The 15,364-nt window shown below is 39.9% G+C and overlaps 1 protein-coding gene and 1 pseudogene across 2 annotated transcripts in view; both read left to right on the top strand.

Moving 5' to 3' along the window:
• Nucleotides 1-818, top strand: part of LOC141780667 (3 beta-hydroxysteroid dehydrogenase type 7-like) — a 175,133-nt gene extending 174,315 nt beyond the window's left edge. For both annotated transcript variants that reach the window (XM_074655978.1, XM_074655977.1), the window contains one exon: nt 358-818. In XM_074655978.1, the coding sequence (XP_074512079.1) occupies nt 358-399 (42 nt within the window). In that variant the 3' untranslated portion in view covers nt 400-818. The remainder of the gene's footprint in view (nt 1-357) is intronic.
• Nucleotides 819-3,297: 2,479 nt separating this feature from the next.
• On the top strand, nt 3,298-14,875 carry LOC141780665 (3 beta-hydroxysteroid dehydrogenase type 7-like; annotated as a pseudogene).
• Nucleotides 14,876-15,364: the final 489 nt, after the last annotated feature.

The following is a 15,364-nucleotide window of genomic DNA, read 5'->3' as shown; positions in this document are numbered from 1 at the left end:
TCTCTAAAATGATAACTTACATTTATACCAGGTACATGTTCATTCATCAATAATTTGTCCCTGACAGAAATCATTCTTCAGACTGACTGCTTTTCCTCTTAATTAAAAGTAGTTATATCTTAGTTATATCTCTCAGCCTCATACTGTATTTGGTGTAGGCCATGAATTCAGCTCCTAATAACATGTGAAGAACTTTGTAAACCACAAATTCCAAAGAATGAATGAAGTTGTTTCTAAAAAGTAATGGGTAAAACAACTACTTTTTCTTTTCGGCACTTGAGTACATTTTAAGGTAAATGTCTTGAGTACATCTTCCATCATTCAATGTGGTATTCACCCACTTGTCTGTGTTTCTAGGCAACGTGGCCTGGATGCATGTACTCGCAGCCCGAGCCCTGAGAGAGCGCCCGCAGACAGTCGGAGGTGAATCTTTCTTCTGCTATGACGACTCACCCTACAAGAACTACGGGGAATTCAACATGCTGCTCCTCTCCACATTTAACTTCAGAAGAGTCCGCATACCCTTTCCGGTGCTCTGGTTCCTGGCCATGCTCAATGATGTGCTCCGCTGGATACTGAGCCCCTTTCATAACTACACGCCGTTGCTGAACAGTTTCACCTTCGCCCTGGCTTGCACCTCCTTCACTGTCAGCACAGACAAAGCCCTGCGCCACTTCCAGTACCGCCCTCTGTACGACTGGGACCAGTGTCGCGCCCGCACACAGAAATGGGTCGACACGTTTCCTCTGGATGACCCCAGTAAAAGCAAACTGTAATTATTACAGTATAAAAAGATCTTTTCATTGTTATATTTGTCTAGCATTTGTCTAGCACTTAGCTTAGTCATAAAGAAAACACAATCAAAGAATTTAATCAGATGACGGATATACTTTAATAGCCTTGTTATGATTTAACATCAGCATTTGTAATTATGTAAATTATGACAAATGTAAACACAATTTACAAGCATTTACTGGACTTCACATGGACCTGTATTTCAGTAATATATATTATTGATAGCAATGTTTTAAGTTGCATAATTTAAAGAATATTTTTATGATATTGTCGATGAAATGTATCATGTTTAGTTTGTTAAATTTTTTAAATCTTTAATAAAGATGATTTGATATATTCTTAATTTTCTTGTTGTTGTTTTGCACTTGATTCACATCACAGGGAGAGGCTGCATTTTCCTGTTTTTCTTTCCGTAACTGAGCTCACTTACGTATTTTATTATGACATCATAATGAAAGTTTGTACAGCCTGGAGACCTGGTTTAGTTTCAGTGTGAATATGTTTTCTTACCATGCCCACATCCCGGTATGATTTAATGCAAAAAAAGTGAAGGTATCAAAAACACATGACTACTTTTCAGTTAAATAATTATTATAGTTATTAATTATTCAAATAATCAACATTATTTTATTCCAACAGGAGCAGTAAAGAATGCTTAGAAAAACACAACAGTATAACATGTACTCAGTGGTGGAAAGTAACTAAGTACATTTACTCAAGTACTGTACTTAAGTACAATTTTGAGGTACTTGTACTTTACTTGAGTATTTCCATGTTCTGATACTTTTACTCCACTACATCTCAGAGGGAAATATTGTACTTTTTACTCCACTACATTGATTTAATAACTTTACAGATAAAATAAGCTAACTTAGCTAGCTGGTAGCTTAACCAGCTAGCTAGCTCACCGATCGTTAGCTCCTCCAGGTCCTCTCTCCGTTCAGAGGTTCCTGCTCCCCGGTGTCGCTTCTTTTATCGTGTTTTTACTTCACGGAGAGGAGGTCATTGAACCGGAGCTGTGGCGGGGGGAGCGGACGGATAGGAACCCACCTGGCTGGCTGTCCGGTCCAGGCTCCAGGCGGACAGATCACAGTGGCACGCCGGTCCTGGGTGAGTTGAGCATCAGAGCTGAAGTTCAAATGGACCAGGGCAGCGGAGTGGGCACTGTTCGGCCAGGCAGGCAGGGTGTTGACTAGGAATAACGGATTCTTTGACACAAAAACGGTCCGCCAGAGTCTGATACCAGAACTGCGCCCATAGCAACGGCCTGCTATAGATAGCAACGGCCTGCTATATATAGCAACGGCCTGCTATAGATAGCAACGGCCTGCTATAGATAGCAACCGTCTGCTATACATAGGTCTGCTATACATAGCAAGCATCTGCTATACATAGGTCTGCTATAGATAGCAACCGTCTGCTATACATAGGTCTGCTATACATAGCAACGGTCTGCTATACATAGCAACCGTCTGCTATACATAGGTCTGCTATACATAGCAAGCATCTGCTATACATAGCAACGGTCTGCTATACATAGGTCTGCTATACATAGCAAGCATCTGCTATACATAGCAACGGTCTGCTATACATAGGTCTGCTATACATAGCAAGCATCTGCTATACATAGCAACCGTCTGCTATACATAGGTCTGCTATACATAGCAACGGTCTGCTATACATAGCAACGGTCTGCTATACATAGCAACGGTCTGCTATAGATAGCAACCGTCTGCTATACATAGGTCTGCTATACATATCCACCGTCTGCTATACATAGCCACTGTCTGTTATACATAGGTCTGCTATACATAGCAATGGTCTGCTATACACAGCAACGGTCTGCTATACATAGCAACTGTGTGCTACACATAGCAACCGTCTGCTATACATAGCAACGGTCTGCTATACATAGCACAGTCTGCTATACATAGCAACGGTCTGCAATACATAGCAATGGTCTGCTATACATAGCAACGGTCTGCTATACAGAACTAATACAAAGATTGTTTCCAGGTCTGAGGGAGTATTACTGCATATGTGAAGTTTGTTGCTCCAGAGGGAGCTGTTGCAAAATCTGATAAACTGATAAAGTCCCTTATTAGAGGACACAGTCAAGTAGACTGCCCTTTGACCGGGATCCTCAGGTAATATGTGACCTCCAAATGATGGTGTGTAATGGCCTTGACAGTGAATGTGGCTCACGTAAAGGACCGAAAGTAACTCATATATGGGGTTAAATCAGGATACAAGTCAGTAAATTTAGTCCAACTAGTGGATATATTTATTTTTTAAAAATCCATCAGTCAAATTATGAAAGTATTTTGAGTGTACATAGGGAAAATCAGGCCAACCATTGACAAACAGAACATCTCGTTTCCATAAGTAAATATCTCATCATAATATAATATTTGTTTTACACAAGTTAACATCTTCGTTCTTAAAAATCATCATCAAATTCATGTGTTTGGTCAGTTGGAGTGGGCTCAGCTGTAACACCACTGCAAATACAGTTTCAAGTGCATACCAACCTCATGCGCACCCTTTTATGTATTTATGTATTATGTATTTATTTTTATTAATTTTAAATATAGTTATTTATTTTGGCGTTTATTTTTGATTTATTTATTTTGGCAATATTTTAAATTATTACATTATTTTAAAATTAATAAAAATTAAATACAGGGAAATTAAACAGAGGAGTAAATAAATAAGGGAATTAATAAGTAAAGAAGCATATTAAAACAGAAATATCAATTTATTAACGGTTACATTTATTTTCAATATTATTTTTGCTACATTTAATGACGTATTTATTTATCAATATTATATTTATTTGTCATTTTTTTTGTTTATTGATTTATCTTTTATATTAGTGTAATAAAAATTACAATATTTCCATCTGAGGTGTAGTGGAGTAGAAGTAGCCTATAATGTAGCAGAAAATGGAAATACTCAAGTAGAATACAACAACATTAAACTTGTACCTAAGTAGGCCGACAGTACTTAACAGTAAATGCACTTTCCACCACTGGCTGCTATGCAGGGAATGAAATTTGCACCTGCATCATGCCAAATACAGGGTAACTGTTGGCTATGGCAGGTAATAATTCCAGGTCACCTATCAACATGACAGATCATTTTCACTCATATTAAGAAATATTATTTTGAAAAAGCAATTCCTGACTTAAAAGTAATTAGGGATTAAGGCTACATGATATATTCCATGTTTATACTGTCTGGTATCACTGAATCAGTGTTTACAACTCTAAAGTGTTCTACACAGATTTCAGATGTGGCAGACAAAAAATTTAGTGGCGGGTAGAAATGTTCAGTGACCTGCCACAGTGGCAGGTGAGGAAAAAGCTTAATTTCAGACCCTGCTGCTATGTTTCATTACAAGTTTCCAAAAAAAAAAAAAAAGGTGCCTAGCTCTCCTCCTCCTGTGTCGTGGTGGTGGTGTTGGTGCTGCTGCCTGCAGAGCTCAGTGCTCACAGAGAGAAGTGACAGTCACCATCAGTTCAGCTCTCTGCTCCACACTCAGCATGTCTGGTCCCGTTTATCTGGTCACCGGAGGCTGCGGCTTCCTCGGCAGACATCTGCTTACTGAAGGAGGATGAACTGGCAGAGATCCGGGTGTTTGACAAACACATAGACTTGAGTTTAAACGAACTCAGCACAGGTAAGAGGATTAATGCACCAGACTCCATTTAAGAATCTGCTAATTTAACATTACCTCGGCGTAGTCACTCTTTCAAGCTCTTGTTTTAATTTAACTTCAGGCTTTATAACTGCACGGTTCACAACATCATATCGTATCTATTTCTGCTTGTTTGTGGTGTAATGTTAGTGTTTATTTGCCTGGTTCCTCATTACATTAGCCTCTTTTACTTTGACATTCTGTTGTTGCTAGGGCAACAGCTTTGGTCCAAATTTACTTCCTGTCAACTACTGCAGTAATTATAGATAGATGGATGGATGTGTAACCCAACACGGTATACAGAATGGCCAATGCAATGCTACTTCAGAGACCCACAGGCCATAGGCCTCAATTACTTAGTGTTGACACCAATAAATTCACAGATTCAAGAGCGGGAAACATGCATTCAGTTTCACATTACCAAATGTATTTAATTAAAGGTAAAACATGATTGGAAATTGATATCCTAAAAAAGGAGAGAACAATCAAAAGTTAATATTTATTCAACAATAATAGTTAAAAACAGTTTTCCCATAAAAACTCCAACCTGTCCTCCCTTTTTAAACTAAAACCCCAAAAGAATACAAAAAAATGCCAAATACTAAGGCAGGGTACTGTCTGCGGGGAGATTCTAATTATGACCCCTCTTTAAACTTACCATGTAAGCACACTATGAACTATTTCTTTACATGGCACACCATCACAAGTATGAAACTGTAAAAAGTTACTATCACCCTTTTGGGCCTACCAAACGGCATGTGAAAAGGGAAATAACACGACTAGCCTACTCCCCGCAGGTCTCCCACGGCCTGGAAGAACAAAAACAAATACAAAGTAATGTTAATCAGTTGGTTCTGGATCACAAGGTTAAAAAGTATTTCAAGTAATCACCACAACAATGCAACAGTCTGACTTGGATGTGTCCAAATCAACAAATGGGTGGCTGGACACAGTCTCTCTTTTAGTCCATTTAAAACTATCAGTAGTCAAATCAGGCTTCAGTGTTAAATACACCCAGGCAAAGCAGCAGTCTAGCTTCAATCATTCTCCTCAGGGCCCTACTTCACTGGCTCTGCTGTGGCTCAACCGGGGGAGGGGCAAAAGGCTGAATCTTTCCCTTTTCAGTATGGGGTAACAGAGCATCACTCTGGACGGCTCAGGACACAGCTGCACTACAAATCTGGACAAACAGTGTTGACCTGCCACACATCTACCAGGAGTCAGACAAAGAGACTCTAATCACCCACACCTGACCTTATGAAGGCAGGAAGCTCCACTCAACCACACCTACAAGGGGCGGTGCTCCCTGCCTAGGTGCTGGCCCTCACGGATGGATGGATAGATGGATAGATAGATGATAGATAGATGGATGGATGGATGGATGGATGGATGGATGGATGGATGGATGGATGGATGGATGGATGGATAGATAGATAGATAGATAGATAGATAGATAGATAGATAGATAGATAGATAGATAGATAGATAGATAGATAGATAGATAGATAGATAGATAGATAGATAGATAGATAGATAGTGCAAAGTACAATACAAATATACCAGATATAAAAATACAAGGAGATGAAGAAAACTGTTAAAAGTGGTAATCCTTAAGATTTCAGGGTTGATTTACAATTTATATTTGCGTAAAAACAATAGAATTGTGCTTTGAGTTTCTGGCTAAGATTTGTTTCACCACTACATTAATTAAAGTGGCAATCCTTAAGATGTCAGTCCTGGTTGATTTACAATTTATATTTCCATTGTGCTCAGAGTTTAGCAGACCTGGGCGCTGCATACTGACTTACTGCGTGTTTATGCTACTCTTGTTCTGTTGTTGTGCTGTCGATGCTGTTGTTTGCTACTGCCAAATGTTAGTGTGCTTATCTGTCTGTTATGTAATGCTTGTTGTCATATGTAGCCTAATGCTTGTTGTGATGGTATGCCAGAAGTGTTTGGCTGTGTGCTGCTCTTTAACTTAGGACATTTCTTTTTATTACATGGCTTTGTTGAATACTCAATTCTGATTGGTCAGTCACAGCCTTCTGTGGTCTGTTATTTATTTATAGCAGACCGTTGCTATGTATAACAGACCTTTGCTATAGGAGCAGTTCTGATGTGGGACTCTGGCGGTCCGTTTTGTGTGAAATTATTTATTCCTTAAGTAAGTAGCTGTGTAATAAGCGGGATAATATACAGCGAGCCGGTCACTGTTGTGAAATAAACCCTGACAGGGCAATGCCACACCCTGACGCGGATTGGGGATCACGGCGTTCTACGGTCTGTTATTTCTTTATAGCAGACTGTTTCTATGTATAACAGACCGTTACTATGGGCACAGTTCTGATATCAGACTCTGGTGGACTGCTTTTGTGTCAAGTTATTGATTCCTTAAGTAAGTAGCCGTGTAATAAACAGGATAATGTACAGCTAGCGGGTCATTGTTGTGAAATAAACCCCGACAGAGCTCGCTGTACATTATGCCTTACATAGACCCTACCCCCTTCCCTCAAGAGGCTTTGCCTTTTGCCAGGCCGCCATTGTAAATAAGAATTTGTTCTTAATGGCTTGTCATGGTTAAATAAAGGTTAAATAAAATGTATAAAATAAAAGGTGTGAGAAAGGCATGGCAGAGTCTGTTTCACCTCATACTCTTGAGGAAATTCCTGGTATCCCAAAATATACTGACAAATTTCTCCTCCTGCACCATCGAATTAAATCTATAATTGTTTCTCAATTGAAATAAAATTATGTTTACAATGACAAAAGGAGGAGGAGGAAAGATGATCTAGATAATCTGAACTGCCGTGCAGTTCAGAGGATCAGATAGGTGCATGCTGCGAGCATATACAGATTCCAGTGGAGACCGGCGGCGTTTCAAAACTACTCGCTGACTGCTAAAGTTACTCACGTTAAATAGCAGTCCACCTTCGTGTTTCGGTACGGTTGGCTTTCACACCTGATGAAAACCATGCCCAAGTACACATGAACCGTACTCCAGACTACCTTTTTAAGTGGACTCGTACGGTACCGTATGGAGCGTTCACACCAGTGGCGGCCGGCCAATAGAGGGCCACGGGGCCTGGCCCCACCCACCTTGAGCCACCAAAAAAAAAAAAAATTATAAAATTATTAATTATAAAAATTATAAAAATTCTAAAAATTGTCAATATGTGTGTTTTTGACCTATGGAATATACCCGTAATATTTGTAAAATAGGATAACTGCGCCAAATATCTGCTTTCCTCCTTGAACTCTCTGCTAGTGCACCTCTCAGCTGCTCTGCTGCACGTGCACTTTCTGGGGCCAAATGGATTTGGCCCAAGGAAGGCGGGTCTAATAAGCAGTACAGCCAATCACTGATTAAAGATATATGATTACAAGCATGAATGACATACAATTCATCCAATCAGCGCCGTAAAAAAGACTTCCGGGAGGGCCAAACTGATTTGGCCCATGGTGTGCGCGCGCACGTTCACGTGTGTCTCTCTCTGTTCTCGTCAGGGCTCATGTCAGTTCTCGCGTGATCTTGTCTTCTCGTCTCTCTCCACTTCTCTTCTCTCACAGCCCATTTTAACGGCATGACAATGGAACAGCCAAGCACTAGTATATTAACATACTGAATTGTATGAATAAGATGTCCTTATGTCAGTGTTGGAATAAATGATAAAAATGTAACTGCAAAGTAGTAATGCGTTTTTGATACCTTTTTTTGCATTGAATCGTACTAGGATGTTTGTTGAAATTGATTGGCCCTACCCAAAAAAAAATCCACCAGCCGCCACTGGTTCACACTAATCATTCGAACTGGACTTTGGGGACAAGTGTACTCGGATCCGGGCCCAGGTCCCTAATGTGAAAGCACCCAAAATGTCTGCCTGTTTCTCCCTCAGAGCGAACAAAGGTGGTGGTCATTCAGGGGGACATCACAGACTACAGAAGCGTGTTGGAGGCATCCTGTGGCACCGATGTCGTCATCCACACAGCCAGCTTAGTGGACGTTTGGCACAAAGTCCCAGAGAGCCTCATCGTCTCTGTCAACGTCTCAGGTGAGACTTCAAGGGTCTGAATGATGGCAAGGAAAAGGGATGGGGAGGAAAAATCAATGACTGATTCAGTTTTATGAATGTTTTACTGCGGGAAACCAGAAAACAGAGGAAATCCACGCCTTCTCCTGTTTTGGATGATTTTCAAGGACGTGACTTCACCCATGGGTTAAAAAATGTTGGCCTTAATTAAGTTGTGCTGAATATTGAGACAATATGGCCATTGTTAGCCAGTCGGGTTGCCCATTTCTGTAGTGGCCGATAGTCCAACCTGGATTAAGGGCTAGTTTTCATTACATATTGTGTAAATGAATGTTTCCTTTTGTAAATGAATGGTTCCTTACTATGCATGGTTGGTCATCCTGCTGTCAACTGCTTAACCCTATTAGTTTGGTGTTCAGTGGGGAGTTTAGGTGTCACATGATGGCATAAATGCTGCTTGAGGGGCTTTTCAGCCTGACAAGAATAAAACTCATGAGTACACCAAAAAAAGAAAGAGGAAAAACTAAATGATATATAATCCACAAGCAGCTTTTAGCACAAAACAGGACCCACAACATATGAAATGGTGCGTCACTTGTGTTGAACTGTCTGAGAGTGTGTGTGTGTGTGTGTGTGTGTGTGTGTCAATCAGTCGTCATATATGAACATCACTTGTTGTCAGCTTACCTCATGCCTTTACACAATGTCCTTTCAGTAAAGCAAATAAAAAATAATCCATGTCTTGATGAGGTAGGTTGAAGTAATCCAGTCAGAGAAAGGAGATTTGCACTTCAGCAGTTCAGGTCAAGCTTGTAATTTTGCAAAATCCCAGGGATTTCTCTGCATTATCATCGTAAAGTAAAAGTCCATAATGTTACCTTGCGATTAGAATGAAAGACAATTGAGACAAGTCCATAAATAGTTCTGCTAAAGGCTTTAACCTTTCCAAACAAAACTTACATTATCAACTAAAACAACTCCTCATTTACCGTTAGTAAGACTCTTCAACCTCTCCTCCCAGCTTCAAAACAAACCACAAACCAAAAACGGCAAAACAGGAAGTGACAGATTGTAATTGCCTGCCTATAGGCCATAATACTGAATCTATTTAGGATAAAAGATATTGTTTAATGTAGTATATTAGCCATTCAGAATCCCAAAGACAGCTCTTACAAATTAAGTTCAGGCAAAATTGAAAAAATAAAATCATTGTCTGCAATATAAATGCACAACAACGGCCAATTGGGAAACTCCAACACTCAACGACCAATAGTGTAACTTTTACTCAGTATGGAGGCTTTCTTATCAGGGACCTGGGCTGGGATCCGAGTACACTTGATCCAGAAAGTCCACTTTATTTGATTAACGGGAACACTGTGTGCCGTACTCGGGCTTGGTACAAATCAATTATTCCTGAAATGCAAAGTCAAGGACGGACTTTCAGCTTTATAAGCCACTAAGTCCGATCTGTTAAAATCTGATGATCTGATCTGAGTGTAGTCAATCATTTGCTGAAAACAGTATCACAATATTTAGATAATATATTTCGCAGTCTTTATACTACATTATCAAAATAACAGGTAGCAGCCAAATAGAATAGATAACCTCCTTCCCTCTGCTGCTACATCTCAATGTAGCTCTGCACCACTTTGGTTGTACACATTGGGAAGTATGCGTGTCAAAGGAGCACTTGAATGCAGCAAGATTTTCCACCTTATCACTGTATTTAGATTGTTTAGTTTACAGCTATTGAAATACATTTTAAGGATAACGCTGCTGATGTCATATATTTATATTTTTCTGTAAACAATAATTTGTTAATCCTTCTCTCAATACTTTCTGACTTCCCCAGATTGTCTGTGGCTTTCAGCCCCCATTGGTTCCCCCAGTGGGCAACCTCCAGGTCTGAAAAGTGAAGTCAATGCTGAAGTGCCTTAAACTTGCATTCTTCAACAAACCAGCAGGGGGCGACTCCTCTGGTTGCAAAAAGAAGTCTGATTGTATAGAAGTCTATGAGAAAATGACCCTACTTCTCACTTGATTTATTACCTCAGTAAACATTGTAAACATGAGTTTATGGTCTCAATCGCTAGTTTCAAGTCTTCTTCAATACAGCATGATGTTCATTTAGTAAATTATGGTCCCATTTAGAGTCAGATAGACGATAAAGCAGGGTATGCTTAAAGGCGTGGCTCCCTTGTGATTGACAGGTTGCTACTACGGTGTTGTCCGGTCTGGGAGTTGTCCGTGTTTTCCATGTTTGTGAAGCTGTGGAGGATTACCCAATAAAATTCAATCTGATCCATCCAACCCCAGCATCCTCCATCTCTCTAATGACAACGTTTTCTCTCCTCAGGGACGGAGAACGTGATTAAGGCCTGTGTGGAGTGTGGTATCCAGTGCCTGCTCTACACCAGCAGCATGGAGGTGATCGGCCCCAACGCCGAAGGAGACGACTTCATCAGGTGAAGCTCAAAAAAATATCCTTCTGGTTTTACTTGTTTGTTTTCCTCACCGAGTACACATGGTTGGACTTTCACTCTCGTTTTTAGAAACGCTTTGGCTCAGTTACGTTTCTGTGGTCACTTTCTTGAATGCAATCATGGAAAGCCTGTTCAGAATAGATATGATTGGTTGGAGACAAAAGTACACAACACACTGTATCCAGCACCCTGCTGGTATAATCAAGAGGCGTTTAAAGACTCACTCACTATCTTACTGTCACACTGTCCCTCCGTAATGTTTTGCATGAGACCGTCTGGTATGTCAGACATGCCGTACAGCGAGCAACATGTTTTAACCTTTCTTTAACCTCAACCCTTTATTAGATTTGCCACATACAGTTGCATACATGAAATTTGACCTCTGCATCCTAAGGAGCAGTGAGCTGCTGTAAAGTGCAATTTGGGGTCAAGTGTCTGGCTCAAAGACACGCCAACATGCAGAAAGTAGGAGTCGGGAATCAAACCACCGACCTTGTGGTTGAAGGATGACCACTCTAACCATTGTACCAATGGATTCCTTAGGTTTTCTAGCCCGCTACAACCTTAGAAAACGCAAGTTGCATTTAAACACATTCCTCTCATACACATGGCAAGGTCAAGAAAACACCACCTGCTTACTTTCTCCTCCTCTCACTGTTTAACTCTTTCTCTACAGGGGCAATGAAGACACACCTTACAAAGTGAAACACACTATGGCCTATCCCAAGAGCAAGGCAAAGGCTGAGAAAATCGTGCTGGAAGCTAACGGCACCAAGGTACTTTATGTTCAACAGTGTGGTGGTTTTATTGGCAGAGATATTAATACTGGTACACTTTAAAGACACACTAAGAAAACAAAAAAAATAGTGTTCAAATAATCATAAAACCTTAACGATGTAATGGAATTCAAAAAAGCTGCAGATGCAGAACAGAAAAAAGGTTATTGGAATCCAGATACATTTATTAATGTTTATTACTGTAATGCTGAGTATCAGTTTTATACTGTATTATATCTTAGCTTAACCCTTGTGCCTCACTAGGGACATTATTGGCTTTTTAATTTTTTGATCCTTTTGGCTGTGTTTATGCATGTGGTATAAATTTTGGCAAGGGTGTGACGTTTTTTTTTTTTTTTTAATTGTGGAAGTTCAACCTTAGCTCCTATAATACGTCTATAATAAACTGTGTAGCCAAAATACACTCAGACCCTTAAGGACAAAAATATCCCCATTGACACCCATTAAAACAACGATTTATGACCCGACAGCCATTACAGCATCAGCATATCGCATGATTGTCCATAGTTAATCGTGATGAATCGCAAATTAATCACCCATTTTGATCTGTTCAAAATGCACCTTAAAGGGAGATTTGTCAAGTATTTAATACTCTTATCAACATGGGACTGGGCAAATATGCTGCTTTATGCAAAAGCATTTATTATTGGAAACCAAATAACAACACAAAACAATGACAAATATTGTCCAGAAACCCTCACAGGTACTGCATTTATCATAAAAAATATGCTCAAATCCTAACATGGCAAACTCAAGCCCAACAGGCAACAACAGCTGTCAGTGTGTCAGTGTGCTGACTTGACTATGACTTGTCCCCAACTGCATGTGATTATCATAAAGTGGGCATGTCTGTAAAGGGGAGACTCGTGGGTACCCATAGAACCCATTTTCATTAACATATCTGGAGGTCAGAGGTCAAGGGACCCCTTTGAAAATGGCCATTCCAGTTTTTCCTGACCAAAATTTAGCGTAAGTTTGGAGCGTTATTTATCCTCCTTCGTGACAAGCTAGACTGACATGGTTGGTACCAATGGACTGAGCCCACTACAACCTCCAAAATATCAATTGGGTTAATGTGTTGAAGACATTTTGTGGCTTTAAAACGAATTTGCGTTAACGCATTATTATCGCGGTTAACTTTGACAGCCCTAATTCTATTATATCAGGCTTTCAATCTATAGCATCAAAATTGTAGTTTTTTTTTACAATATTTTACCAGATTGAGACATTTTCTCATGTTTGATCTATGGGGCAATCACATGCTATTTGCCTGGTTTCCTGCACAAAATAAAAATGCATCATAGTCAATGTTGTTCCTAATCATTGACATTTTTGTCCTCTCAGCTTCGGAGCAGCTTTTTTAAAGTGAGGCACAAGGGTTAAGACTGGGTAACACAATCTGAGGCTGGAGAGCCTGAAAAAAACATTATGAGGGAATTTCTTGAGCAACTTTGCCACACAATGCTGGACCATCCCCTTGTGGCTTTGCTTTGGTGTCACTCCTGCTGTTTACCATCAAAATCCATAAACTTCTACCCTTTGACGGCTCTGGGTTCATGTTTTTATGTTCGTATGCCTCCCGTCTGATTTCCCAAAACTGAATCTTGGTTTTGTCTCCTGTCCAGGTGAAAGGTGGAAAGTGTTTATACACATGTTCTCTGAGGCCGACGGGGATCTACGGCGAGGGCCACCAGCTAATTAAAGAATTCTACAAGTTGGCTGTAAAAATAGGAGGCTTGGCCTTCGAGGGGGTCCCAGAAGACTCTGAACATGGACGGGTCTATGCAGGTAAAATTACACAAAATTACACAGATATACATATTTTTGGTTGGTTTGCATCTCTTTGTTAGTTTTGTATTTCTTTTTGGTATTTTTGCATCTCCTTTTGGTAGTTTTGTGTCTATTTGGTAGTTTTGCATCTCTGTGGTAGTTTGGCGTCTCTTTGTGACTTCCCAACAAGAAATGTCAGCAGTAACTTCAAACAGAAGCTCTGTGCCCAGTTGGCCCGTTCAGTAATCTGTCGATGGTGATAACAACACCTTATTAAGAGTATCAGCACCACATACATATATACAGCAGTATGAGTACATCATTGAATAAATGTAATGATGACATTTTTAAACCAGCCTCAACATGCTGGTTTCAGTGCTGATGTGTTTTTGTTATTCACTCACGGTTCATCAGCTGTTGTTCATGACCAAATTAGTAATAGTGCATGTGAGCATGAGTAACAGCACCCAACACAACTGGACTTTCTCTAAAATGATAACTTACATTTATACCAGGTACATGTTCATTCATCAATAATTTGTCCCTGACAGAAATCATTCTTCAGACTGACTGCTTTTCCTCTTAATTAAAAGTAGTTATATCTTAGTTATATCTCTCAGCCTCATACTGTATTTGGTGTAGGCCATGAATTCAGCTCCTAATAACATGTGAAGAACTTTGTAAACCACAAATTCCAAAGAATGAATGAAGTTGTTTCTAAAAAGTAATGGGTAAAACAACTACTTTTTCTTTTCGGCACTTGAGTACATTTTAAGGTAAATGTCTTGAGTACATCTTCCATCATTCAATGTGGTATTCACCCACTTGTCTGTGTTTCTAGGCAACGTGGCCTGGATGCATGTACTCGCAGCCCGAGCCCTGAGAGAGCGCCCGCAGACAGTCGGAGGTGAATCTTTCTTCTGCTATGACGACTCACCCTACAAGAACTACGAGGAATTCAACATGCTGCTCCTCTCCACATTTAACTTCAGAAGAGTCCGCATACCCTTTCCGGTGCTCTGGTTCCTGGCCATGCTCAATGATGTGCTCCGCTGGATACTGAGCCCCTTTCATAACTACACGCCGTTGCTGAACAGTTTCACCTTCGCCCTGGCTTGCACCTCCTTCACTGTCAGCACAGACAAAGCCCTGCGCCACTTCCAGTACCGCCCTCTGTACGACTGGGACCAGTGTCGCGCCCGCACACAGAAATGGGTCGACACGTTTCCTCTGGATGACCCCAGTAAAAGCAAACTGTAATTATTACAGTATAAAAAGATCTTTTCATTGTTATATTTGTCTAGCATTTGTCTAGCACTTAGCTTAGTCATAAAGAAAACACAATCAAAGAATTTAATCAGATGACGGATATACTTTAATAGCCTTGTTATGATTTAACATCAGCATTTGTAATTATGTAAATTATGACAAATGTAAACACAATTTACAAGCATTTACTGGACTTCACATGGACCTGTATTTCAGTAATATATATTATTGATAGCAATGTTTTAAGTTGCATAATTTAAAGAATATTTTTATGATATTGTCGATGAAATGTATCATGTTTAGTTTGTTAAATTTTTTAAATCTTTAATAAAGATGATTTGATATATTCTTAATTTTCTTGTTGTTGTTTTGCACTTGATTCACATCACAGGGAGAGGCTGCATTTTCCTGTTTTTCTTTCCGTAACTGAGCTCATTTACGTATTTTATTATGACATCATAATGAAAGTTTGTACAGCCTGGAGACCTGGTTTAGTTTCAGTGTGAATATGTTTTCTTACCA

Source organism: Sebastes fasciatus, chromosome 13, assembly GCF_043250625.1.
Source record: "Sebastes fasciatus isolate fSebFas1 chromosome 13, fSebFas1.pri, whole genome shotgun sequence".
Classification (NCBI taxonomy): Eukaryota; Metazoa; Chordata; class Actinopteri; order Perciformes; family Sebastidae; genus Sebastes; species Sebastes fasciatus.
Note: the sequence above shows the minus strand (reverse complement) of the source record. Positions and strands in the feature narration are given on the sequence as shown.